The 27226-nt window shown below is 45.4% G+C and overlaps 1 protein-coding gene across 2 annotated transcripts in view; it reads left to right on the top strand.

The window, feature by feature from the left end:
* Positions 1-27226, top strand: part of TTC21A (tetratricopeptide repeat domain 21A) — a 116363-nt gene that overhangs the window by 13634 nt on the left and 75503 nt on the right. For both annotated transcript variants that reach the window (XM_040352773.1, XM_040352771.1), the window contains exons 5-8: positions 1633-1799; positions 15743-15859; positions 23002-23159; positions 24611-24695. In XM_040352773.1, the coding sequence (XP_040208707.1) occupies positions 1633-1799; positions 15743-15859; positions 23002-23159; positions 24611-24695 (527 nt within the window). The remainder of the gene's footprint in view (positions 1-1632; positions 1800-15742; positions 15860-23001; positions 23160-24610; positions 24696-27226) is intronic.

Below are 27226 nucleotides of genomic sequence, written 5' to 3' on the forward strand. Positions count from 1 at the left end.
TGGGATTTTATTTTACTTTCAGTTTTGGTGATAATGGTAAAAACACAGACAGCAATAAAAACCCATAATGTGTATAAACACTATAGGCTCTGTCATAATAGGCACCCGAAAGGGGTTTAAAATTCTGGGGTATTGAAAGGGTTAAGAAATACTAATGGGGGGGGGGGGGGGTTTATCAGACAGCTGAGCCGTAGAGAATCATATTGGATATACAAAACCAAAGTATCAGTTCCTCCAGGCTTGAATGACGAATTTGACTTAAATTGTTTAATTTCTGATCGTTAATATATTATTTTATGTATTGTATACATTTATGTATTGTATATGTTTATGTATTGCATATACATCTATCAGGATGGCCAAGCATGTTTATTTAAATGTTTTAATATTATGCATTTTATGAATTATAGGCCCGGATTCACATACCTCGGCGCATAGTTATGTCGGCGTAGCGTATCGAATATACGCTACGCCGACGTAGCGCAGAGCGGCGAGCACAGTATTCACAAAGCACTTGCTCCCAACGTTGCGCCGGCGAAACGTAAATTCCTAGGCGTAAGCCGGCCTAATTCAAAGTAGGTGGAAGTGGGCGTGATCCATTTAAATGAACCGTGACCCCATGCAAATGATGGGCCGAACGAACAGCACATACGCCGTCCCATGGACGCTTCCCAATGCGCATGCTCAGAATCACGTCGGAACGAACGCCTAAGATACGTCGAATCACTGCCTACGACGTGAACGTAACCTACGCCCAGCCCTATTCACGTACTACGTAAACGATGTAAAATACGACGGCTCTGTTCCCTGGTGCATTGATGCTGCTGCCGGACGTACGACTTGCGTCAACCGCGTATCTTACTGCGACGGGCGCAAGTACGTTCGTGAATCGGCGTATCTCAGTCATTTGCATATTCGAAGCGTAAATCAATGGGAGCGCCCCTTGCGGCCAGCGTAAATATGCGCCCACGATACGACGGCGTAGAAAACTTACGTCTGTCCGATGAAGCCTAATTTCAGGCGTATCTTGTTTTCAAAGTCAGGCGCATAGATACGACGGCCCATCTGTGCACTTACACTGCGTATCTCGAGATACGTCGGCGTAAGTGCTACGTGAATCCGGGCCATAGTGTTCAATTTAATATGTTGCACTTATAATAAGGTGTGTTTAGAAAGTTTTCTCTCTCTTTTTCTTCCCCCCTCTTATATAATAAGTGTACATTTTGTTATCTGTTTTAAATGCCTATTTGATGCGTAGGGAGACTTCCTGGCTGTGCTGGGCGAGTAAGGAGTTTCTAAAGCAATACGTAAACAAAGGAAATGTCCTCCTGGCCATGCCGGAAGCGCGTTTAGTTTCCATAGTAATTGATTGTGTGTGGAAGGCTCCAACATCCAAAGCGCACTGGCCCGAGAACATAAATTAGGCGGGTGTAATACGTGATTCCGTATCCGCTGACAAAGCCCCGGCCCCTTGGGACGTAACGCGTAATAGAGAAGCAGACACGGATCAGCCATCTGCCTGCTCAGTGGGGATCAGCGGGGAAATCCCTTGCTGAGCATGCGGACGCCAACAAAACCAGTCCCGTGTGGTATATATTATGTCATTTATGTATTATTTCATATTTCCCACAGATCGTGAGGAAGTTTCTGGCCTGGAAAGTAAGTTAAAAGAAAACCGAAGGTCAGCAGGACCTAAAGCTCTTTACTATGCAGGCTTACTTCTATGGCTGCTTGGAAGAAGTGACAAGGCACAGGAGTACATTGACAGGATGCTCAAAATGTCCAACAGGTCAAGTGAGGTATGCAGTGCTGCTAAGTGGTCTGTTCAGACTTGATCCAACAATGCAAGTTGGAATAGTGCCAAAATTCTTTTAAAGCTAAACTCCAGAAAAATATCTAAATACACTGTATAAGGCCCCTTTCACACTGAGGAGTTTTTCAGGCGGTACAGCGCTAAAAATATGGCCTAAATACCGCCTGAAAAACTCCTGCCCAGCCTTCTCAATGTGAAAGCCAGAGGGCTTTCACACTGAGGCGATGCGCTGGCAGGAGAGAAAAAAATCTCCTGCAAGCAGCATCTTTGGAGCGGTGAGAGGAGCGGTATGTATACCGCTCCTTCACCGCTCCTTCCCATTTAAAACAATTGGAAACCGCAGTAATACCGCCCGCAATGCGCCTCTGCAGAGGCACATTGCGGGCGGTATTAACCCTTTATCGGCCGCTAGCGGGTGTTAATACCACACCGCTAGCGGCCGAATCCTGCGGCAATTCCGACGGTATAGTGCCGCTATACCGCCACCGCGCCTCCTGCCCCAGTGTGAAAGGGGCCTAAGTAAACAAATGTGAACTGTCTTAACCAGTGCTGGTACAAGGTCACCTAGAGTCTAGGGTGAACATGTCAAACTGCGGGATGTATGAGCATTATGTATCAGCAAAAATCACCCCCCCCCCTCCAAACAAATTGGCACTAATATGCAGGATTACCCCCTAGGCATAAATCCCCCTCCTCGCAGTACAATCCGCCCCCCCTCCCAGCACAAATCTCTGCCCCCTCCATCCCTCAATTTCCCCCAGCACAAATGCCGCACCCCAAAAAAATCACCCCCCTAGCATGAATCCTCCACCCCTCAAATTTCCTTTTTGGTCACACATTCTTTGCCACCCCACGCCAAATCCTTGTCCAAGCGCAAATATCACCCCTCCCCCCAATGATCCCTACTAGCACAATTCCCCCCGCCACCAAAAAAAAAAAACTTCTAGCAAAAATCCCTTCCCCTCTATACCATATCACCTCTTCTAAAACAAGCCCCCAAAATATACCCTTCTCTTCTCCAACCCCCCCATCCAACTAAAATCCCCCTGCATCACCACTCCTAGCACACACCCCCAAATTTCCTCTCCTATAAGGATGAAATCGGTGAGTGTATCCCGAGTAGTGCCACATCCAGAAATTGTTAGAAAATAACTAAATGCCCCAGGTGGACTTTTTAGGCACTTATATATTGAAAAAAGTATAGGTAAATTTATGTTTGTAGAAAAGGATATTTATTTAACAGAATATATTAAAAACACTTGCACATAAACAAAAACATGGAATGTATACAAATCTGTGTCCAGAAACACCATAATCAAAGCATAACGACTTACGAACGACTCCTACTTACGAACGGCCTTAATACCTTTTGCTTGTGCTCCACGCTGGTCCTAGATACCCCCGAGCAGTACTTGCCACATTTCACACTGCAGTACTTCATGTACTGCATGGCCAGAAGAGCCCCAGAAGTACCCTGAACATGCCACATCCCTGCACAGGCGGAAGCCAGAACATGCCACATCCCTGTACAGGCGGACGCCGGAACATGCCACATCCCTGCACAGGAGGAAGCCGGAACATGCCACATCCCTGCACAGGAGGAAGCCGGAACATGCCACATCCCTGCACAGGCGGACGCCGGAACATGCCACATCCCTGCACAGGCGGAAGCCGGAACATGCCACATCCCTGCACAGGCGGAAGCCAGAACATGCCACATCCCTGCACAAGGCGGAAGCCGGAACATGCCACATCCCTGCACAGGCGGAAGCCGGAACATGCCACATCCCTGCACAGGCGGAAGCCGGAACATGCCACATCCCTGTACAGGAGGAAGCCAGAACATGCCACATCCCTGTACAGGCGGAAGCCGGAACATGCCACATCCCTGCACAGGCGGAAGCCGGAACATGCCACATCCCTGTACAGGCGGAAGCCGGAACATGCCACATCCCTGCACAGGCGGAAGCCGTAACATGCCACATCCCTGCACAGGAGGAAGCCGGAACATGCCACATCCCTGCACAGGAGGAAGCCGGAACATGCCACATCCCTGCACAGGCGGACGCCGGAACATGCCACATCCCTGCACAGGCGGAAGCCGGAACATGCCACATCCCTGCACAGGCGGAAGCCAGAACATGCCACATCCCTGCACAAGGCGGAAGCCGGAACATGCCACATCCCTGCACAGGCGGAAGCCGGAACATGCCACATCCCTGCACAGGCGGAAGCCGGAACATGCCACATCCCTGTACAGGAGGAAGCCAGAACATGCCACATCCCTGTACAGGCGGAAGCCGGAACATGCCACATCCCTGCACAGGCGGAAGCCGGAACATGCCACATCCCTGTACAGGCGGAAGCCGGAACATGCCACATCCCTGCACAGGCGGAAGCCGGAACATGCCACATCCCTGCACAGGCGGAAGCCGGAACATGCCACATCCCTGTACAGGCGGGAGCCGGAACATGCCACATCCCTGCACAGGCGGAAGCCAGAACATGCCACATCCCTGCACAGGCGGAAGCCGGAACATGCCACATCCCTGCACAGGCGGAAGCTGGAACATGCCACATCCCTGCACAGGCGGAAGCCGGAACATGCCACATCCCTGCACAGGCGGAAGCCGGAACATGCCACATCCCTGCACAGGAGAAAGCCGGAAAATGCCACATCCCTGCACAGGCGGAAGCCGGAACATGCCACATCCCTGCACAGGCGGAAGCCAGAACATGCCACATCCCTGCACAGGCGGAAGCCGGAACATGCCACATCCCTGCACAGGCGGAAGCCGGAACATGCCACATCCCTGCACAGGCGGAAGCCGGAACATGCCACATCCCTGCACAGGAGAAAGCCGGAAAATGCCACATCCCTGCACAGGCGGAAGCCGGAACATGCCACATCCCTGCACAGGCGGAAGCCGGAACATGCCACATCCCTGCACAGGCGGAAGCCGGAACATGCCACATCCCTGTACAGTCGGAAGCCGGAACATGCCACATCCCTGTACAGGCGGAAGCCAGAACATGCCACATCCCTGCACAGGCGGAAGCCGTAACATGCCACATCCCTGTACAGTCGGAAGCCGGAACATGCCACATCCCTGTACAGGCGGAAGCCGTAACATGCCACATCCCTGTACAGGCGGAAGCCGGAACATGCCACATCCCTGCACAGGAGAAAGCCGGAACATGCCACATCCCTGCACAGGCGGAAACCGGAACATCCAACATCCTTGCACAGGCGGAAGTTACACTTACAAGCAGTGTTCCAACTTACGAACTCATCACAATCAGCAGCACCAAGACGGCTCACTGGTGAGCGGAGGGCAGCATTATTTTAATTTCAGTTTCTGACTGTACCTGACTGTGTCCCCTGGAGTGACTTTCTTCAAACAGCCCCTTTCCCACTGCTGTGTAAAGTTGCCTCTGGAGAGGCCGCACAGGTGCAGTGTCATCAGCAATCAGCTTTCCCTCTCTGGGAGAAGCTGGGACTAATTCCCCACTGTGGGCGGGGTCTAGCAGGCCTTCAAAGGCGGCGGGACGCTGTGCGGAGCGCAGCGGGCGCCGGCGGCGCGCCGGAGGGAAGCCCGTCTGTGCCCGTCCGGGGTGGGTCGGGTGGGTCCCCCCCCCTTTTTTTGAGTTGGGCACAAATTTTACCATGCAGCAGTCGAGGTGAGCCTTTGATTGTGATTCTTGGTAGCAGTTGTTTTTATAGACATAGTACGGCTAATTATAACAGCTTAGTCTTCCTGGTAAGAGTTTTAGTATTTTTTACATTTATTTATAATGGAAACTGGTGGTAGGCCGGACGTTATGGTATCGACCATCCATTATAGTCCTCAAAGTCAGAGCAGAATTGTGTACTCTTCTGTCCAATTAAAAACCTTTAATATGGAAGGACATGTTCCCGTTAGAACCTTGATGAAATTGAATAAATATAATTTGCTTGATTTTAATTTTAATCTTATAGCTGAGAAAATCTTGTCAGTACCAAAAGTTGCTAATGCAGATACTTTGATAGATGAAAAAACCCTAGCCCATAAACAAATAAATTCTACAATAAAAGGAGGACTTCTTAATGCGCGGTCTGCGGTAAAAAACGCGACAGCCATTTATGACACCTTATTAGAGTATGATTTAGATTACCTGCTAATCACGGAAACCTGGTTCTCTCCTGCTTCCCCGCCCAGACTGAACAAATTGGTCCCGCCTGGGTATAAGCTACTATCTTGTGACCGTAGCTCGGGGAGAGGTGGAGGAACTGCTTGCATATACAAGGCTAAGTTGAAAATTATAAAAACTTGCACGCAGGATTCTTATGCGTCTATGGAGACACTTTTCCTGCAGTGCAACTTGAGCCCTGAAGTAACCATAGGAATGGCAGTGATTTATCATCCTCCTAACGCTAAAGCTAGGTTTGGCGAGGAGATGTGCGAACTCCTAACGACCCAATCCCTGCGATATGCCCAATCTATAGTCTTGGGAGATTTCAATTGCTGGGCTGACGATGTAAATAATTCGGAAGCCCAGCAGTTGATTGCATTTGCAAACTCCATTGGCTATAGCCAAGATGTCATAGGGGCTACTCATAAAGCGGGCCACACCCTGGACTGGCTTTTCCAGTCAGGATGTATAGAGAAAGTACATCCCCCGAAAGAGATTATATGGAGTGATCACAAATTAATATTATTTGATCACAGCCATAAATTTCGCAAAAAGTTACCTCATGTTCCTAATAGGAACAGTATTCCAAAATTTTCGCGAAATCTCACTAAAATATCTGTTAAGGCTTTTAGTAACCACTTCCTGTTGAATATTGATAAGGCATCGTTTGAGTCCACTAAAGTCGCAGCTGAGAAAATTAATTTTTTCAATACGGCTATTACAAAAGCGCTCGACTACTTAGCCCCCCTAAAGAGAAATCATTGCATTAGGCAAGCAAATAATAATCCCCTCTGGTTTACCCAGGTGACCAGAAGTTTAAAATGGAAGTGCAGAGCAGCGGAGAAAGCGTGGAGAAAAAATCCGGTGCCTGCCTCCAAGGAGGTATATACCGCAGCCCTGAGGAACTATAAACTAGGGATACAAACTGCCAAAAAGCAGTTTTTCTCTGAAAAAATTGCTAATGCTAAAAATGCAGCAGCTGAACTCTTTAGAGTTGCGAAAAATCTAGCTAATCCAGCATGTAGACAGCCGGAAGAAGAAGCTTCACCAGAGTTTTGTAATATTTTATCAAATTATTTTAATGAAAAGATAGAAATTATTAGGAACAATATCAAAGTAGTAGATATTGAGGAATATTGTCCCATCTATGAAGGTACAAGATTCTCTAGTTTTGTGGACGTCTCTACTTTAGATATTCTGAATATCCTCAAGTCTCTTAGAGCCTCGTCCTCATCATTTGATCCTTGCATTGCGCAACTAGTGAAGGACGCCGCAGAGACATTGGCCCCCTTTATTGCCGACATTGTAAATACTTCCTTCTCCACTGGAACAGTGCCGGGTATTCTGAAGCGGGCGGTGATTATTCCCCTGCTGAAGAAAGCTAACCTGGCACGCTCCGTGTTGAGCAATAATCGTCCCATTTCAACTCTACCATTTCTGGCAAAAATCATGGAACGAGCCGCAGTGTGGCAAATTCAGCCCCATCTCGAGTCCAATTCCATTCTCGATGATTTTCAATCTGGATTCCGACCAGGAAGAGGTCCTGAAACCGCCTTGACCAAAGTCCAGGATGATCTACTCTGGGCCCTGGACAGAAATGAGGCTTCGGCCTTGGTATTGCTGGATCTGTCGGCAGCATTCGATACCATCGATCATTCTAGACTGCTTGATCGATTAGGGACTGTGGCAGGCATTGATGGTATAGCATTGGCATGGATGACCTAATTTCTGCTGGACAGGGTTCAGAGAGTAAGGCTGGGACTGCACTGCTCTTCTGATAGTCCCCTGTTCTGTGGAGTCCCTCAAGGGTCGGCGTTATCGCCGCTCCTGTTCAACATCTATCTGAGGCCTCTGCTATATATCATCCGCCGCCACAACCTATCTTTTCATGTCTACGCTGACGACACCCAGTTCTACATTCCTCTGCCCAGGGATGGGGGGGCACAGATAACTCTGGCCACCTGCCTGGAGGAAATTCAAGCCTGGATGGGGGCCAATTATCTTATGCTCAATGGCTCCAAGACTGAGTGCATGGTTTTATGCAATCAGCCATGGTCGGGCGGTTTCCCTACCTGGCCGGACTCGTTTTCATCGGTCCCAGTGCCAGTCACCCAGGTCAGGGATTTGGGAATCATCTTGGACGAGAGATTGACGCTACGACCACAGGTAAACCAGGTGGTGAGTTCTTGTCACTTCCACTTGAAACTCCTGAGGTCGACTTTTCGCTTCATTGAAGAATCGCATAAGATCTCCATGGTCAATGCCATTATTGGAAGTCGATTAGATTATTGTAATGCTTTGTACCTGGGTTTACCTAATAACATCATGCACAAATTACAGCTTATTCAGAATGCCGCTGCGAGGCTACTCACGGGTGTTGGTCGTCGTGACCACATCACGCCATCGCTGAGAGCCCTGCATTGGCTACCCGTGAAGGAACGGGTTCTGTTTAAGACTGGATGCATGGTGCACAGGGCTACCCATGGCAAGGGGCCAGTGTACCTGCAGGAAAAATTCACCAAGTATGTGCCCAACCGTACCTTAAGGTCGGCTAATTTGGAAACTTTGGTGATTCCTAAATTTCGTAAGAAAAAATGCGGAGGGAGGACGAGTGCGGTCCAGGGAGCACAGTTTTGGAACTCCCTGCCTCTAAAATTAAGGCTTGAGAATGATCTTTTTAAGTTCAGGAAGCTTTTAAAAACTGAGCTTTTCAGTCTAGCCTATGGAATTACATAGGTTTTTATAGTTCTTTGATCTGCTACTATTTTAAATTTGATCTGTTCCGCTGCCTGTGTGTGTTTTTTTGGTTGTTGCTGTATTGTTGTTCTCGGCGCACCGAGGCCTACGGGTAACTGACTGCGTTTTGTACTTTTTTGTACTTTTAAGAATTTTAATAAATAAATAAATAAATAAATTCCACTTACGAACAAACCTACAGTTCCTTATGCGTTCGTAACTCGGGAACTGCCTGTATTGTCCTTCACCCGACGCGTTTCAGTTTACTTCCTTTACTCAGGGGTGTTTCTTAACCCCCTTGGCGGTAAACCCGAGCGTGACTGGGGGTTGATTTTTTATGCTAGGATCGGTAACCCCGAGTCACGCTCGGGCTGGACGTGCAGAGTGTGCAGCGGCGCGGCTTACCTTCTCGCTGGATCCACAGGCAAGTTACTTACTTTGTCCCTGGATCCAGCGATGCCACCCCGCTGTGTGAGCGAGCGGGACCTCCTCGCTCGATTCACAGTCTCCCCGTGTGCCGCCGATCTCCGTTCCCTGAGACGTTACGACGCACGGGGGCGGAGAACGGCGCCAAATTCAAAAAAGTAAACAAACACTTTACATACAGTATACTGTAATCTTTAGCAGGGGGCTCATAGCGTCTGGTGCTCATTCTTCAAGTGGGGCGTTTCTTTAAGTGGAAGCACTTCGGCTCTGCACTTCAGCGATTGTACAAGGCGGGGAAGTATTAAATGACTTGTCTTTTATAATACAGGTATCAGTTCTTTTCTTTTTTTTTTTCTTTTTTATGGGAGGTTTTACTTTTCCTCCCCTTTCTAAAATGCACTGTCTACCACTACTTCTGACAGCTGTGTCTTCTATCCTTAAACTGTCTTCCCTTCACCCCTCTTCGCCACCCCACACCTTGTATATATCACCCTCACTTCTGTCCTCTTCTTATTACTGCACTCACCAACTCATGCTAATTCTAAAACCAAATGCCCAATGCTCCAAATCGCTGGGGCATGTCCCCTCATATAAATCACATTCTCACATTACCTCCCTCACCCTTCTACTTCTCCTATCCTCTGGTGATGTCTCCCCAAACCCTGGCCCTCCATCTAACTGTGCTCAACGCACCCATTGCCCTACACCCTCTGGATGCAGTCGCAATCCACACAATCTAATTCCCATTTCCCTTCTTCCCAAGACCAGACTCCCTTTCTCTTGCGCCCTTTGGAATGCTCGCTCCGTCTGTAACAAACTCACCCCCCTCCATGATCTCTTTATCGCTAACTCATTTAATCTTCTCACCATTACTGAAACCTGGCTTCATGAATCCGACACCTCGTCTTCTGCTGCTCTATCTCACGGTGGTCTTCTTTGGACTCACTCCCCCAGACCCAGTGGACGCAAAGGAGGGGGTGTTGGAATCCTATTGGCCCCACATAGCACCTTTCAGGTGCTTCAGCCACCTCCCTCTATGTCACTCTCCTCATTTGAGGCGCATTGCATTCGTCTCTTCTCCCCAGTTTCTCTAAGGATAGCTGTCATCTACCGCCCCCCCCGGTCCAGTATCCTCCTTTCTTGATGATTTCTCTGCCTGGCTACCCTACTTTCTCTCTTCTGAAATCCCCACAATCATTCTTGGCGACTTCAACATCCCTACTAATGCTAACACTCCTGCAACTTCCAAACTTCTCAGTCTAACCTCCTCTTTTGACCTGAAGCAATGGATACATGCTCCTACTCACTCTGAAGGCAATACTCTTGACCTTGTCTTTTCCCACCTATGCACTCTATGCAACCTCTCCAATTATCCTTACCCCCTCTCTGATCACTACCTTATTAATTTTACTCTCTCACTCTCCTCCACATCCTCTCCCCCACAAATGCCTAACAGTTACTCGTAGAAACCTGGACCATATCAACCCTTCTCTTCTATACTCTGAGACTGACCACCTCTATGACAAAATTGCACCCCTGTCCTGCACCGACCTAGCCACTTCAGTCTACAACACTTCACTTCTAGCATCACTGGACAGACTGGCCCCTCTCACTACACGCAGAATAAGGCCCCGTCCCCTTCAACCCTGGCAAACAAATGATACTAGAAGTCTGAAAAAACATAGCCGTGCTCTCGAGCGCCTGTGGCGCAAGACTAAGTCCCAGGAAGACTTCGCCCAGTATAAATCTGCCCTCCAAATATACAATTCTAGCCTCTTCACTGCCAAGCAGATCTATTTTATCACCCTTATTAAAAACTTATCATCCCGTCCCCGTCAACTCTTCTCTACCTTCAACTCTCTCCTTCGTCCTCCATTGCCTCCACCCACTAACTCACTCACCGCCCAGGAGATCGCCAATCACTTCAAGCGGAAGATTGATACAATTCACAACAAGATCTCTACTGTTCAGATACCCTCCACGCCTCACGCCTCATGCCTACAGGTACAGTCATTACTTCCCTCTTTCAACCCCACCACTATAGACGAGGTCGCTAAATTACTTGCTAACGTCCATCTTACCACCTGTGCTCTGGATCCTGTTCCCTCGCAAATGCTACGTTCGCCCTCTGGCTCGATTCTACACTCTCTAACCCACATCTTCAATCTCTCCCTCTCTTCTGGCATCTTCCCTAACTCTTTGAAACATGCACTAGTCAGCCCCATACTTAAAAAGCCCTCACTGGACCCATCCAATCTTGACAACCTACGCCCCATCTCCTTGCTCCCCTTTTTATCCAAACTCCTTGAACGTCTAGTCTACAACCAACTGAGCGTCCACCTTGCTAAAAATAACCTCCATGATCCCCTTCAGTCTGGATTTCGTCCTCAACATTCCACAGAAACTGCTCTCCTAAAACTAACAAACGATATACTAACAGCCAAAACTAAGGGACACTATTCTGTGCTCCTACTCCTGGACCTCTCTGCCGCCTTCGATACGGTTGACCACCCACTCCTCCTCAAAAAACTCCACAATTTTGGTCTCCGTGACTGTACTCTTCGCTGGTTCTCCACCTACTTATCCAACCGCACCTTCAGCGTTGCTTACAACTCTACTTCCTCCTCTCCTCTTCCATTCTCTGTTGGGGTCCCCCAAGGTTCTGTTCTTGGACCTCTCCTATTTTCTATCTACACCTCCTCCCTGGGTCAGCTGATAGCCTCCCACGGCTTCCAATACCATCTTTACGCTGATGACACTCAAATCTATTTCTCTACCCCTCAACTCACTTCTTCATTCTCCTCACGTATCACTAATTTACTATCGGATATATCTGTTTGGATGTCACACCACTTCCTCAAACTCAACCTATCCAAAACGGAACTTATAATTTTTCCTCCCCCACGTGCCTCTTCCCCTGATCTCTCTGTCAAAATTAATGGTACAACTATCTGCCCATCCCCACATGTCAAGGTCCTAGGAGTAGTCCTGGACTCTGAACTCTCCTTTAAGCCTCACGTTCAATCACTGTCCAAATCTTGCCGCCTCAACCTTCGCAACATCTCCAAAATACGCCCATTTTTAACCAATGACACCACAAAACTCTTAATTCACTCCCTGGTCATCTCTCGCCTCGATTACTGCAACTCCCTCCTCATTGGCTTACCACTGCATACTCTATCCCCCCTTCAGTCAATCATGAATGCTGCTGCCAGACTAATCCACCTTACCAACCGCTCTGTCTCTGCTACTCCTCTCTGTCAATCCCTCCACTGGCTTCCGCTCATCCAACGAATTAAATTCAAAATACTAACAATTACCTACAAAGCCATCCACAACTCTGCCCCCAGCTACATCACTGACCTAGTTTCTAAATACCAACCTGTACGTTCTCTTCGTTCTTCTCAAGACCTCCTACTCTCTAGCTCTCTCATCACCTGCTCCCATGCTCGTCTCCAGGACTTTTCTAGAGCCTCTCCATGCCTATGGAACTCCTTACCCCAATCTATCCATCTATCTCCTTCTCTATCAGCTTTTAGAGGATCCCTGAAAACCCTTCTCTTCAGAGAAGCCTACCCTTCCCACACATAACTGTTTTTTCATTTGAGTCCATCTGATCATCCCCCACAGCTAACTACCCTTTGTTCCACTTGACCCTCCCTTCTAGATTGTAAGCTCTAACGAGCAGGGCCCTCTGATCCCTCCTGTATTGATTGTATTGTGACTGTACTGTCTTCCCTGATGTAAAGCGCTGCGCAAACTGTTGGCGCTATATAAATCCTGTATAATAATAATAATAATAATACTGTATGTAAAAAATACACACACCCCCTTGTCCCTAGTGGTCTGCCCAGTGCCCTACATGTTCTTTTATATAATAAAAAATGTTCTTTCTGCCTAAAAACTGTAGATTGTCCAAAAGTGTCCCTTTATGTCAAAAATGGTTTTAGATCAGCTAGAAAACAGCGATACTAAATTACAATCACTTGCAGAAATGTGCGATAGCGATTTGTGGGGAAATTCGTCATAAAAAAATAAAAATAATGACAGCGACAATTCTGCAACTGAGCAAATTTCAGTGATTTTGAGTTGATTACATTATTGAATAATTTTTATTATAATTATATTATTATTTTTGTTATAATTATTTATAATTATTTATTATATTATAATTTATAATTTTGTTTTAAAAAAAAAATCATACCCGGGATGCCTACAAGACTCTTGCTTGGTCAGATTTAAGTGAGTTATTTCTAAAAATTACAGGCCTACAGTATAAAACGCCAAATTTCCTTGCAAAATAATTGTACCGCTTTTGGTACATAATTCCAGACAGAATCATACAGCCAGGGAGGTTAAGAGACAGATTGTACGTCTATAACATAATTATAAAAAATATACGTGTCCAATAACAGAGTTCTTTTCCAATAGAGTGATTATAGTATGCACAATATCCAGTATCTGGAAGACTTACATATATTGTGGTGGTGTCACGGGTGAACATTCCATTGAAATATCTTTTTAAAATCAAAGAGAACATAAAAAGGACTGTGTCTCAAAGTTACATCTCAATAGCCCATTAGAAAAATTATATTAAGGGCGATATCTGGTGATGCCGAGTTCCCCCGACCTGGACAAATAAGAGGCCAAAGGATGGAAAAGATGACCTAAAAATAAGAGAGAGTGATAATATGTATCCTGCCACTTCAGGCAAAAAATACCAAGGTGTTAATTAAAAAATGAAGACGTTCTACCTGAGTCATGTAGTTGTCCAAGATGAGGACATAGGCCTCGTACACACTACCGAGTTTCTCGGCAAAAACCAGCAAGAAACTTGCTGTTTTTTTTTTTTTGCTGAGGAAACCGGTCGTGTGTACATTTTTCGACGAGGAAACTGTCGAGGATCCCGTCGAGCCAAAAAGAGAGCATGTCTTCTTTTTCCTCGACAGGAATGGAGAAACTTGCCTTGTCGAGTTCCTCGACAGCCTAACAAGAAACTCGACGAGGAAAACGATGTGTTTCGCCCGTCAAGTTCCTTGGTCGTGTGTACGAGGCCATAGAAGCTCTTATAGAGTATATAGAGATCTTTTGAGGCTGCAAGATGACCTATGTAAAAACCAGCAAGTGAGCTATATGGCCATCTGAGGGTCCGTGAAGTTTAAACAGTAATTAAATTAGATTAGATTGGTTTCATGTATCCCTAAAAGGGATCGTATATCCCCCAAAGAGACACATGAGAGCGCTATCAACAATGTAAAAAAGTGTTACATACATAGACTTCATATATCTGGTGGACAGGGTGGAACAGCCAACCAGCTGTCACATTCAATCCATTTAATTAGTAATACAGAACCAAAGCCTAAATGTGTAAGAGTATTAATAGCTATGGTAAAAAAGCAGAGGTCATGGGGAATCGAATTCCACTGAGTACGCACATTCATATAGTTTCTAACAGAAAGAGAAACAGAGGTTGTAACCAACAATGATTAAAGTTTTGGTTAATACCTTGGTGATTTGTTCAGCCACAAGAGCACAACGTCCTGACATCCAGCTTCCTCGGAGCGGATGCCAGAAGTGTGCTGCCGTGTGATATAAATGTGATTTCATCTTCAATCGCACATCACAGCTGATAGCCATTTGGCCTCCTGAGCTGCGCGTGCACCGCCCCGTCCCTACCGCACATGCGTGATGCGTTGGCACGATGGAATGACGCCACGCGCGCACAGCCCACCGACACACATAGCTTCAACAGTGAACTGGAGCAGCAAGATGGAGGTCAGACAAGCTGATTGCACGCCTGAACCCTACATAAGTTCATCCGTGGAATTTCCTCTCCTAAAACAATTCTTACCCCCTGCTGCCCCCCAAATTCCCCCTCCCAATGCAAATCCTCTCCCCATCAATCTCCTCATGGTGTCACCCCCCCCACCTCACATGATACCACAGTGCCCAGAGCAGCCGCTCCTCCCCCCACATCACAAGATACCTCCTGCCCACCCTTGTCCCGGCCCTGGTCTTAACTGATAAAGGATTTGTTATTCTGTACATACTCTTGCACAGCCAGGAGGGTAACACCCTTTTCCCTGTTGGGATTAGGGTGCATTTACACCTGTGAATGCACCAAACGCTGATTACATATGAGAACCTTAGTGGGGGGTTCCTGGCAATAAGATGGCAGCCTCTCATTGCTATCAATGGGGCTGCCCCTGGCATACCTTTCTGGTGGCCTGTTTCTTCCTTGTTCCCTGGCCACTTTGGGTATCCAACACTTCTGAGTATGTAGATACCTGTGCATTCTGCCTCACATTATGGTTCCACTTGCTGGCTCATACATCACTACTGTATGTGTTGGCACCTGCAGTGGCCGGTGATCAGCAAAGCAGTGCAGTTGGAAGACATGGGCCCCTGGAAAGGTAGGTATATCATATCTCCTTTAAAGCATAAGCTTAGTTTAGTTTGGAGGAAAACACTTTCTAAAAATGTGACATAAACTTTTATTGTGGGACATAAATATGAGTTTTCAATTTTATTGTAATGTGTTTTTGTTTTACATGATCTGCTTCCTGATCTGCTGAATTGTTTTTTTTTTTTTAGGGTTTGGTGCTGAAAGGATGGCTTCTCTTAACCCCAGAAACCTCTTTAGCAAAGTGTGTTAAGTATTTTGAAGAGGGAACTCAAAGCAACACAGACTTGTTAGGAATGATCGGAAAGGTAACACATTACTAAAGAATAGAAAAACGCATAGCTGACAGTCTGAAGGGCTGCACACCCCAAATGATTGAACAAAATGGAAGGATTCCCCCAAGGGTTTTTTAACAGATAGGTATTCTCATCAACAAAGTTTATATAGTTTATAATATTGTAAAATCTTTATTGGACAAAATTAGTACAAGAATGGGAATAGGATTTAAAATATGAGTTCTGGCTACAGGTGTATACAATCATGTTCCATTACAGCTGTCAATTATTACACAGTACAACTATCAATTGACAGTATATTACAAGAATGATATCCACACGAACATTCCAACACGTTTCAACTTTATTCAGTCAGGCCGCGTACACACTAACGAGAAACTCGACAGGCGAAACACATAGTTTTCCCCGTCAAGTTCCTTATTCGGCTGTCAAAAAACTCGTCGAGCCAAATTTTCCCATTGCCCAACGAGGAAATAGAGAACATGCTCTCTTTTTGGCTCGACGAGTTTCTCGGCGAAAAGTGTACACACGACCGGTTTTCTCGGCAGAATACGTCTCCCATCGAGTTTCTTGCTGGATTCTGCCGAGAAAACCGGTCGTGTGTACGGGGCCTCATAGTCTTCTTCAGGGGGTTGAAGAAGACTATGGCCCAGATTCACAGAAAGCAAGGTGCACATTACGCCGCCGTAGAGCAAACACTGTACGCTACGCCAACGCAGCGCAGAGAGGCAAGCATTGTATTCAGCAAGCCAGTGCTCCCAACGCTGCGACAGCGTGGCGTGGGTTTCGAAGGCGTACACCGGCGTAGGTGGAAGTGGGTGTGACCCCATGCAAATGAGGCGTGACCCCATGCAAATGATGGGCTGAGCGCCAGACAGGTACAGTATGTATCACAAACTGCGCATGCGCCGTGACGTGGACGCACCCCCCTGCGCCTGCTCATAACTAGTGTTGCTCACGAATATTCGTATTGCGAATATTCGGCTCGAATATGGCATATTCGAGTATTCGCGAATATCTCGAATTTCGCGGTCAATATTCGCTATTCCGAATATTCAGATTTTTTTTATTTTATTTTTAGAACAGATCACATCCTAGTGATCTCCATCGACGTCTAAAAGCATTGCTGGTATGATTAGAGACCTTGGGCCGAGTAGCTGAAGCGATCATTTTATATTGCCGAATATTCGCAATGCGAATATTCGGCAATAGGAATATTGCGCGATTATTTTCTCCGCCTTTCTTTTGCATCAGAGCCAATCAGAGTGCTCCTACCGCAGTTGTCGAAATTCCGCAATAAATATCGCATTCGCATTTTGCGAAATTTCGATAAAATATCATGAATATTCTGAGCCAATCAGAGGGCTCCTACCGCAGTTGTCGAAATTCCGCAATAAATATCGCATTCGCATTTTGCGAAATTTCGATAAAATATCACGAATATTCTGAGCCAATCAGAGGGCTCCTACCGCAGTTGTCGAAATTCCGCAATAAATATCGCATTCGCATTTTGCGAAATTTCGATAAAATATCACGAATATTCTGAGCCAATCAGAGGGCTCCTACCGCAGTTGTCGAAATTCCGCAATAAATATCGCATTCGCATTTTGCGAAATTTCGATAAAATATCACGAATATTCTGAGCCAATCAGAGTGCTCCTACCGCAGTTGTCGAAATTTCGCAATTATTTTCGCATTCGCAATAGCGAAATTTCGCAAACATTTCATTTCGATAAAATATCACGAATATTCGAATTTAGCGAATATTTCTCGAATATTCGGCTATATATTCGTGATATATCGCGAAATCGAATATGGCGTATTCTGCTCAACACTACTCATAACCACGCCGGCACAACTGCCTAAGCTACGCCAGATCACTGCGTACGCCGTGAACATAACGTACGCCCAGCCAGACACACGTCCAATGCACAATACGCCGGCTTGTGTTCCCTGGTGCAGACCTGAGCATGTCTGTTGCTGGGTTGCACCTCCTATATGGGGAATAACTTTACTCCGGACGTACAACTTACGCGCATCTAGTGTAGCATGCGCCAGGCACACGCACGTTCGTTAATCGCCGTATTTCCCTCATTTGCATGTTTGAATGGCTAATCAATGGGAGCGGCACCATGCTCCCAGCCTAAATGTGCGCCCACTCTACGCCGGCGTAAGCAAGATACGTCGGCGGCGTGTAGCCTGTTTTTAGGCGCATATAAGTTTGTGGGTCTGGCACACAGATACGACGGCGCACATTTGCACTTACGTCGGCGTAACTTGTTATACATTGGCGTAAGTGCTTTGTGAATCTGGGCCATAGACTGAATAAAATTCATGTGTGGATATCATTCTTGTAATATACTGTCAATTGATAGTTGTACTGTGTAATAATTGACAGCTGTAATGGAACATGATTGTACACACCTGTAGCCAGAACTCATATTTTAAATCATTATTATTATTATTATTATTATTATTATTATACAGGATTTATATAGCGCCAACAGTTTGCGCAGTGCTTTACATCAGGGAAGACAGTACAGTCACAATACAATTCAATACAGGAGGGATCAGAGGGTCCTGCTCGTTAGAGCTTACAATTAAGAAGGGAGGGTCAAGTGGAACAAAGGGTAGTAGCTGTGGGGGATGATCAGATGGACTCAAATGCAAATACAGTTGTTAGGTGTGGGTAGGATAGGCTTCTCTGAAGAGGAGGGTTTTCAGGGATCCTCTAAAAGCTAATAGAGAAGGAGATAGGCGGATAGATTGGGGTAAGGAGTTCCATAGGCTTGGAGAGGCTCTGGAGAAGTCCTGGAAATCATATTCCCATTCTTGTCCAATAGAGATTTTACAATATTATAAACTATATAAACTTTCTTGATGAGAATACCTAGCTGCTAAAAAACCCTTGGAGGGATCCTTCAATTTTTTTAGGTAACACACGAGAGGATCGATCCGCTGGAATTTCTCCGCGGACCGGTTTCAGCGGATAGATCCCCTGGTATGTACGATCCAGCGGATATTTTTCCGCGGATATTTTTCGGGCCGATGGATTTCCAGCGGATCAAAATTTCTTGACATGCTAAGAAATCGATCCGCTGGAATCCAGTCCAGCGGATTGATCCGATGGTCTGTACAGACTCACCGGATCAATCCGTCCGAATCCATCCCTCGCATGCGTCGTAATGATTCGACGCATGCGTGGAAGTCCTTATATTACAGTGTCGCGCACGTCGCCGCGTCATCATCGCGGCGACGGCGCAACACGTCACCGCGGAGGAAATTCCGCGGGGATTTTGATCTCATGGTTAGTACAACCATGAGATCAAAATCCGCCAGAGGATTTATCCGTGGAAACGGACCTCCGGACCGTTTCCGCGGATCGATCCTCTCGTGTGTACTAGGCCTTAGGGTTGATCCATCACAACTTAAAGGGGTGCATTTATATAAAGGATTTGCATAGCAATTTGTCTAGGAAACGTATATTTGGTCTGTGCTAATAGGGCTATTTCATGTGCTGGTTGAGTATTTTAAACTTAAAACGGAAAATACTGCATTTTGTTGGGCATTGGTCCTATGAAACTTAGCACTGCGTAAGGCCAAATACAATATTTTCTGTTTTAAAGTGTTTCTAAAGGCTGAAGGTTTTTTACCAGCTCCCTCCGATCCAGCGATTTTTACAATAGCCTTGGCTGTCCCAGGACTCTCCCGCTGCTTTCAATCACAGCCAGTGAGCCAATGAGGAGAGAGCGAGGGGGCGTGTGGGCCGAGCCACAGCTCTATGTGTCTTATGGACATATAGAGCAGCGGCTCGCGAGGGAGCATGCAGCGATGCCCCCATGGCTTTCTCTGGGGGCACTACTTGAGGGGAAGTAGCCAGGAGCGCCTGTGGGGGACTCGAAAATAAGATAATTGGGGCTGCTCTGTGCAGGTTTATGGTTGTCTGCATCGCCCTGGGATTTCCCTTTACTTCCTATGTTCGTACCACAACACTTTTTAAGTTGCCTTTTTTTTCTCTCATGAATAAAATGAATATAAACAAGTGCAAATCTTTTGATATACAGTATATACGTGAGTATAAGCCGACCCGAATATAAGCCGAGGCACCTAATTTTACCACTGACGTTTAACATGGGAGTCTATGGAAGGGGTGCCCGCCTTTGAAAAATCGGTGCTCCCCAGCCGCAGGTCCCCCAGACAACAAAGTTTGCACACTTGTAGAGAATAAATTGGGCTACATGTGTGCCAAGATCCGGGTCCAGGGAACTTACGAGCGGCCGGTACCTGGTCCCCAAATTCACTGGAGAAATTACCGTTTAACATGGGAATTTATGGAAGGGGTGCCCGTCTTTGAAAAATCGGTGCTCCCCACCCGTAGGTTCCCAGGAAAACAACCATTGTACACTTATAGAAGAAGAGTGGGGCTACATGTGTGCCAAGTTTGGCGTCCAGGGGACCTACGGCCGGCCGGTACTGGGTCCCCAAATCCGGGAGATCAGGCGCAAAAAGGTGACTCAAGTATAAGCCGAGGGGGACATTTTCAGCACAAAAAAATGTGCTGAAAAACTCGGCTTATACTCGAGTATATACGGTATGTCAGTGTTCCTTACAGGAACAGTAATAGTAGGATGTTTCCAAGATTGTGAGCCATTAAATCACCACGAGTTTAGTTTCAAACGGTAATAAGTGATCCATCTGAGACTCGTATAACAAAGCCAGAGGAATAAAAACTTCACAATAGCCGAGTATTTTCAGCAAGATATGCTTTCAAGGAAGAGCTTTTTTTTTTCCTTCAAAATGATTTGGGGGACTGGACTATATAGGCATAATAAAAAATAATTGCAATCAATTACTATATTAAATGAGGGGTCTGAACAATCTCATTGTAAACACTCATTACAAAAATGTTTGTATGTGTATCCGAACCAAAAAACAAACATTTTATATATAGCAGTTTTCCAGTCCTTATGCCGCGTACACACGCTCGTTTTTAGTCATGAAAAAAACAACGTTTTTAAAAACGTCATTTAAAATGATGGTGTGTGGGCTTCACGTCGTTTTTCGGCTTCTGAAAAACGACAAAAAAAAAGTTCCAACATGCTGCATTTTTTAACGTCGTTTTAAAAAATGTTGTTTTTCGGGTTGTAAAAAATGATCGTGTGTGGGCAAAAACGACGTTTTTAAACCCACGCATACGCCCAAAGGCAAGTTATGAGACGGGAGCGCTCGTTCAGGTAAAACTACAATTCATAATGGAGTAAGTACATTCATCACGCTGTAACAGACAAAAAAGCGCGAATCGTCTTTTACTAACAAGAAATCAGCTAAAGCAGCCCCAAGGCGAATAGAACTTCCCCTTTAGAGTGCCGTCGTACGTGTTGTACGTCACCGCGCTTTGTTCATCATTTTTCAAAAACGATGGTGTGTGGGCAACATCGTTTTTAATGATGAAGTTGGAAAAACATCGTTTTTTGGACATGCTGAAAAACAACATTTTTTTTCATGCCGAAAAACGATCGTGTGTACGCAGCATTAGATGTGGTGGCTGCAATTAGTGTTCTTTTTCAGGCTGTATTAGTAACACAGCAGCATTGCCACCCTAGGACAGGACTACAGGACACTTCCTCCTTTCCTCTGCTCCATAACATGGAGAGTATTCTGTGGTCCCAAGAAATAGATAGGGACATCTTCATAATATAGGGGGTGTTCACAAAGGGGATCTAAACAGAGCTTATACCCCATACACAGGATCAGAAATTCCGACAGCAAAAGTCAGATGTGAGCTTTTGAATGGAAATTCCGACCGTGTGTATGCTCCATCGGACTTTTGTTGTCAGAATTTCCGCCAACAAAAGATTAAGAGCTGGTTCTAAAAATCTTCCGACGCGCAAAATTCCGACGCATGTTTGGAAACAATTCAACGCATGCTCGGAAGCATTGAACTTCATTTTCTTGGCTCGTCGTAGTGTTGCACGTCACCGTGTTTTTGACGGACGAAAGTTCAGAGAACTTTTGTGTGACCGTGTGTATGCAAGCCAAGATTGAGCGGGAATTCTGTCGGAAAAACGATCCAAGGTTTTTCCGACTGAAAATCCGATCGTGTGTACGCAGATTTATAATATTTCTAAAATAAAACTACAGGACAGCACTGAGTTTCAGTCAGGATCAACACATATCAAACAAAAATAACACTTTCAATCTTTTATTTAACAGATCAAAAGGGAGCAAATAAGAGAAGCTCATTGTTAGGGTTTCATAACTCACTGTGGAATACACATAGGGCCAGATTCTCTTCCAGCGGCGTAATTTTGTGCGGGCGTAACGTATCCGCTTTACGTTACGCCTCCGCAACTTAGATGGGAAAGTGCTGTATTCTCAAAGCACTTGCTCCGTAAGTTGCGGCGGCGTAGCGTAAATCGGCTGGCGTAATCCCCGCCTAATTCAAATTTGGATCAGGGGGGCGTGTTTAATGTAAATGTACTGTGACCCGACGTGATTGACGTTTTTCCCGAATGGCGCATGCGCCGTCTGTGGAATTTCCCCAAAGTGCATTGCTCCAAAGTACGCCGTAAGGACGTCATTGTTTTCGACGTGATTGTAAATGACGTTCAGCCCCATTCACGGACGACATACGCAAACGACGTAACTTTTTCAAATTTCGACGCGGGAACGACGGCCATACTTAACATTGGTACGCCGCAGTTATGCCTCATATAGCAGGGGCAACATTACGCCGGGAAAAGCCTAACGTAAACGGCGTATCTTTTCTGCGTCGGCCGCGCGTTCGTTCGGGAATTCGCGTATCTAGCTAATTTACATATTTTGACGCATAAATCAGCTTACACGTCCCTAGCGGCCAGCGTAAAAATGCAGTTAGGCTCCGACGGCGTAAGAGACTTACGCCAGTCGGATGTAATAGAAATCTATGCGTAACTGATTCTAAGAATCAGGCGCATAGATACGACGGCTCGGATTCGGACTTACGACGGAGTACATGGCGCTACGCCGTCGTAAGTCCTCTGAGAATCCGGGCCAAAGTGACCAGTCATTCCTTTTTTTGTGCAGATAATAAAATGTTCATTAATTAATTTGGTTGAAAATATTGTTTTGTACTGCGTCCTTCATAATTAAAACTATGCTGCTTTACTTTGCAGGCTGAATGTTTCATGATGCAGAAGAATTATTCTGGAGCCCTGGATATAATTAACCAGATCATTGTTAATTTTCCTAAATTTCTAATAGCACTGACCTTAAAGATGAGATATGTTCTAGCACAGCAAGACTGGGACCAAAGCCTTGAAACAGCACAACGGTAGGGACATAATAGTCTTCAAACCAAGATTCTAGGCAAATGTTAAAGTCACCTTTTATGCCAGTTGCACACTAATTCAAATTCATTAACATTTATTTATAGGAAGATATGAAATGTAATCCAATTTGGTTGCGCATTACTACTAGTATACTTACGTGAAATATTTATATTCAAGGGTATGTCAAGGGGAAAAAAAGCAAAAAGGGGGAAAGGAGAACATAGGGAGGTCAATATATAAAAGAATACAAACGTACACCAACAAACATATACAAATACATGTGAAGCTACACTGTTGAGTCAAAGCACCTCTGAAAAGTGTGGTCCCCCAACTCATACTACCTTCCCAACTATGGGACATGTATAGCAATGCACAAACACAGAGCAGGCTCACATTGGAGGTAGCCCTTTGCTCCCTAACCTTAAACCTAGACATTGCTTTTGGCTATGTCTTATTTATGTGGGGTTAATTTACTAAAACCGGAGAGTGCAAAATCTGGTGCAGCTCTGCACATAAACCCATCCGCTTCCATTTTTTTTTTTTTTTTTTGTTAAAGCTTAATTCAACAAGCTGATGTTAGAAGCCGATTGGCTACCATGCAGAGCTGCACCAGATTTTGCACTCTCAGGCTTTAGTAAATCAACCCCACACTGTGTGTCTGGAACTCTGCTATAAGCCAGCCAGCTTTATTCCACTAGCTGTTGTAAAATAATTCAGTTGCTTTTCAGTTTGTGGTGAAATGGGTGGGTCAGAAAATGTTGATACTTTGGGTGTAATTTTTTAAAAGTTAAAAAAGAGGGTTTTGAGACTTTAAATGAGACCCGGGTCTCCATCCCTATTCGGTACTTGAAAAGAAGAGGTTTGGGACTTTAAATGAGGTGGGCAGGTGGGGCCAAATGACCAGTCACCATTGTAAAAAAACTTTTTATTGGTAGAAAATAAATAATGACATGATAACATGATAACAATCCAATTGTAGGATAACAGTCACATATTGTATACACAATGGTGGACACATAGTGGAAAGGGTAAGAACCCATATGTGATGCAGGGCAATGATCCTTAATAGATGATAAAACCATTCTAGAATGCACATAGTCACAAAACTGCTGGATGGAGCCATATTGGTATAAAAGACCTTATTAGAATTTTTTTATATATATATATATATATATATTTTTTTTTTTATATATATAGATAGATAGATCAACAAATGGAGTGCAGTGTGCATTAATAAAAGGAAGGGTATACATGTGGGGAAAGAGAGAGAATCACTCATCCCCAATGGATACTCGCATGCCAATGGAGTGTAGACCAAATGGGGTCAGTAGCTGCAGGCCGCCAAATGGGTCAAGTCTTGGGTGTAATTTTTAGTTTTCAGATTCTCCCTCTATTTTTATTTGTATATATGTATAATTTTCCTGATTTAATTGCTTTTGTTTTATTTTTTTAGCATCTTATCAATAGATGGAAATAACATTGATGCTTTTCAGATGTTAGCCATATACTCACTCACAAGGGAAGGAAATATACCAAAGGTTAGTGTATAGTGTGATGGGGTAGGGAACCATCTTGAGTTGTCATGTACCCATATGACCTATGGTCTTTTCCCAGGTCATCTTCTGTAGATGCAGCTAGGACCTGTCATCTTTATTGTACCATTGCACTTGGTTGGCACAGTGTTTTCTATTTTTTTTTTATTAATCCTTTGCTGCTGAATACAATATTCCAAATTCCAAATCAAATAGGTCATTGTTGACAACTAGGATCAATAAGGATTTGGTACAGGGAAGAAGGGCCATTATATACTATAAGCTGGCCTGGTGAAAATTCTGCCCTTTCTTCTTTTTGGAGTCTGTTTCCTGCCTCACCTCATAGTGGGCACTATAGGAAGTAAACACTGGGGTTGATTTAACCATTTCAGCTCCACAAGGTTTTACCCCTTCATGACCAGGCCATTTTTTGCAATGCGCCACTGTGCTATTTTAACTGACAATTGTGTGAGGTCATACAACGCTGTACCCAAATGAAATGTATGTTGTTTTTTTCCACACAGCTTTTTTTTGGTGGTTTTGATCACCTGTGGGTTTTTTATTTTTTATTATACAAAAAAGACAATAAAGAAAACCTGAGAATTAAAAAATAAAAAATACATATTTTTTACTTTCCGCTATAAAATATATCCAAAAATAAAACAAAACCTCCTAATATATTTTGGTCAAAATGTATGTCTTTGGTAAAAAAAAAATCCCAATAAGTGTATATTGATTGGTTTGCATGAAAGCGTCTACAAACTATGGGATATACAGTATACTGGAATTTTGATTAAACTAATACTAGTAATGGCAGTGATCAGTGACTTATACCGGAAAAAGAGTGCGATCTGACACTAATAGCCCTTTTACACTCACAGTGCGGCCGAGTTAGCGGTAAAGCATTGCTAGTCTAAGCGGAGATTTTGGGCCAATAGTGGGGCGCTTTTAACCCCCGCTAGTGGCCGAAGAAAGGGTTAAATGCGCCCGAGAAGCACCGCTGCCGAAGCTCTTTGCCGGCGCTTCAGCAGCGGCGCCCATTCATTTCAGTGGGCAGGGGTGGTGGAGGAGCGGTGTGTCCACTGTTTCTAAACCGTGCCAAAGACCCTGCTTGCAGGACTTTTTTTAACATCCTGTAAGCGCCGCCTCCCAGTGTGAAAGCACTCGGGCTTTCACACTGGGACTGCAGGGGATGCATTTTTCATGCGCTTTACAGGCGTTATTTTTAGCCCTTTAGTGCCTGAAAAACACCTCCAGTGTGAAAGGGGTCTAACTGACACTTTGTGGGAGCTAACTACCATTGACATTATTACATTGGTCAGTGATGATAATATGCACTGTACTAATGACACTGGACAGGATGGGGTTAACATCTAGGGCGTTTAAAAAAACAATGGGCCAGATTCACAGAAAAAGTACGCCGAAGTATCTGCTGATACTCCGGCGTACTTTCAAATTTGCTGCGTCGTATCTTTATTTTGTATTCTCAAACAAAGATACAACGGCATTTGGCTAAGATCCGACAGGCGTACGCCTGTCGTACGCCTTCGGATCTTAGGATGCAATACTTCGGCGCCCGCTGGGTGGAGTTCGCGTCGTTTTCCGCGTCGGGTATGCTAATTAACTGTTTACTGCGATCCACGAAGGTACGAGCGGTTGTCGCATTCTCTTACGTCGTCGCTAGTCGGCTTTTCCCGTCGTAAAGTTGCGAGTCCTATTTAGGTGGTGTAAAAATAGACAGGCCATGTTAAAGTATGGCCGTCGTTCCCGCGTTGAATTTTGAAGTTTTTTTTTTTTTTGTGTGTAAGACGTCCAGGAATAGGAGAGGACGTAACGCACATCGCCGTTCAAAAAATTACGTTGGTGCGACGTCATTTCGCGCAAAGCACGGCGGGAAATTTCAAAACGGAGCATGCGCAGTACGTTCGGCGCGGGAACGTGCCTAATTTAAATGATACACGCCCCATTTGAATTAGGCGGGCTTGCGTCGGGCGGCTTTACGCTATGCCGCCGCAAGTTTACAGGCAAGTGCTTTGTGAATCAAGCACTTGCGCTGAAAACTTGCGGCGGTGTAACGTAAATGACATGCGTTATGCCGCCGCAAAAGTATGTGAATCTGGCCCAATGTGCCTAACAAGTGTTTATGTGTGTACTGTGTGCTGCTTTTACTGGGGATCTAGTTGTTTTCATTCCCTACTTAAAGCGGAGGTTCACCCTAAAACAATTATATACCATTCCATCCAGCATACTGCCGACATGTACAGTATGCTGTTTTTTTTTTTTTTCGCCGTACATACCGTTTTATACTTCTTTTTCTTTTCTGACTCCCGCGGGGAATAGGCGTTCCTATGAAGAGGCTTGATGATTGACGTGCGGATTAGGGGCATCACGCATTCCGAAAATAGCCGGACTGGGACTCTGCTCTATACGGCGCTATAGGGCGCCTGCGCACAGACTAGGAGCTGACTGCGCAGGCGCCGTATATAGCCGAGTCCCAGTTCGGCTATTTTCGGAACGCGTGACGCGCCTTATCCGCA

This window comes from Rana temporaria, chromosome 5 (assembly GCF_905171775.1).
Source record: "Rana temporaria chromosome 5, aRanTem1.1, whole genome shotgun sequence".
NCBI classification, from domain to species: Eukaryota; Metazoa; Chordata; class Amphibia; order Anura; family Ranidae; genus Rana; species Rana temporaria.